General features: G+C 28.8%; 1 protein-coding gene across 1 annotated transcript in view; it reads right to left on the bottom strand.

Moving 5' to 3' along the window:
- The window catches only part of cdr2b (cerebellar degeneration-related protein 2b), a 6621-nt gene extending 4556 nt beyond the window's left edge, over positions 1-2065 (bottom strand). The window contains exon 1 of the mRNA XM_016286132.1: positions 1928-2065. Coding sequence (XP_016141618.1) covers positions 1928-2065 — 138 coding nt within the window. The remainder of the gene's footprint in view (positions 1-1927) is intronic.
- Positions 2066-2366: the final 301 nt, after the last annotated feature.

Here is a 2366-nt window from a genome sequence, read left to right as displayed (position 1 = left end):
ATGGATGGATGGATGGATGGATGGATGGATGATGGATGATGGATGATGGATGGATGGATGGATGGATGGATGATGGATGATGGATGATTGATGGATAGATGATGGATGGATAGATAGATAGATGGATGGATGGATAGATAGATCGATGGATGGATGGATGGATTGATGGATGGATAGATGATAGATAGATAGATAGATAGATAGATAGATAGATAGATAGATAGATAGATAGATAGATAGATAGATAGATAGATAGATAGATAGATAGATAGATAGATAGATAGATAGATAGATAGATAGATAGATAGATAGATAGATAGATAGATAGATAGATAGATAGATAGATAGATAGATAGATAGATAGATAGATAGATAGATAGATAGATAGATAGATAGATAGATAGATAGATAGATAGATAGATAGATAGATAGATAGATAGATAGATAGATAGATAGATAGATAGATAGATAGATAGATAGATAGATAGATAGATAGATAGATAGATAGATAGATAGATAGATAGATAGATAGATAGATAGATAGATAGATAGATAGATAGATAGATAGATAGATAGATAGATAGATAGATAGATAGATAGATAGATAGATAGATAGATAGATAGATAGATAGATAGATAGATAGATAGATAGATAGATAGATAGATAGATAGATAGATAGATAGATAGATAGATAGATAGATAGATAGATAGATAGATAGATAGATAGATAGATAGATAGATAGATAGATAGATAGATAGATAGATAGATAGATAGATAGATAGATAGATAGATAGATAGATAGATAGATAGATAGATAGATAGATAGATAGATAGATAGATAGATAGATAGATAGATAGATAGATAGATAGATAGATAGATAGATAGATAGATAGATAGATAGATAGATAGATAGATAGATAGATAGATAGATAGATAGATAGATAGATAGATAGATAGATAGATAGATAGATAGATAGATAGATAGATAGATAGATAGATAGATAGATAGATAGATAGATAGATAGATAGATAGATAGATAGATAGATAGATAGATAGATAGATAGATAGATAGATAGATAGATAGATAGATAGATAGATAGATAGATAGATAGATAGATAGATAGATAGATAGATAGATAGATAGATAGATAGATAGATAGATAGATAGATAGATAGATAGATAGATAGATAGATAGATAGATAGATAGATAGATAGATAGATAGATAGATAGATAGATAGATAGATAGATAGATAGATAGATAGATAGATAGATAGATAGATAGATAGATAGATAGATAGATAGATAGATAGATAGATAGATAGATAGATAGATAGATAGATAGATAGATAGATAGATAGATAGATAGATAGATAGATAGATAGATAGATAGATAGATAGATAGATAGATAGATAGATAGATAGATAGATAGATAGATAGATAGATAGATAGATAGATAGATAGATAGATAGATAGATAGATAGATAGATAGATAGATAGATAGATAGATAGATAGATAGATAGATAGATAGATAGATAGATAGATAGATAGATAGATAGATAGATAGATAGATAGATAGATAGATAGATAGATAGATAGATAGATAGATAGATAGATAGATAGATAGATAGATAGATAGATAGATAGATAGATAGATAGATAGATAGATAGATAGATAGATAGATAGATAGATAGATAGATAGATAGATAGATAGATAGATAGATAGATAGATAGATAGATAGATAGATAGATAGATAGATAGATAGATAGATAGATAGATAGATAGATAGATAGATAGATAGATAGATAGATAGATAGATAGATAGATAGATAGATAGATAGATAGATAGATAGATAGATAGATAGATAGATAGATAGATAGATAGATAGATAGATAGATAGATAGATAGATAGACAGTGCCTCTATCTCCTGTATCTGTTCCTGGTTGGTGATGCACATCTGTTGGAGAGTCTCTTCTAAGTCTCGGTTCTGCTCCAGTAAATTTTTACCCAATTCGGCGGCCAAATGAAGATCTGCAGAAGAAGACGAGGAGAACATCTAATGAGCAACCAAAACTGAAGGCAAAAAACACTCAATTAAAATTAGTCTGGACCACTTTAATTGACTTTTTTTTATTTATGCATACAAGCAGTGTTGGGGGTAACGCATTACAAGTAACACGAGTTACCTAATCAGATTACTTTTTTCAAGTATCTAGTAAAGTAACGCATTACTTTTTAATTTACAAGAGAATATCTGAGTTACTTTCTCAAATAAGTAACGCAGGTTACTTTTTTTCCAATTTATTGACTGCCAGCTCTCCTGTCCCCATGCTGAGAGAAATCAGATGTTACTGTAG

Source organism: Sinocyclocheilus grahami, unplaced genomic scaffold (genome assembly GCF_001515645.1).
Source record: "Sinocyclocheilus grahami isolate Dianchi unplaced genomic scaffold, SAMN03320097.WGS_v1.1 scaffold206.1, whole genome shotgun sequence".
Classification (NCBI taxonomy): Eukaryota; Metazoa; Chordata; class Actinopteri; order Cypriniformes; family Cyprinidae; genus Sinocyclocheilus; species Sinocyclocheilus grahami.
Note: the sequence above shows the minus strand (reverse complement) of the source record. Positions and strands in the feature narration are given on the sequence as shown.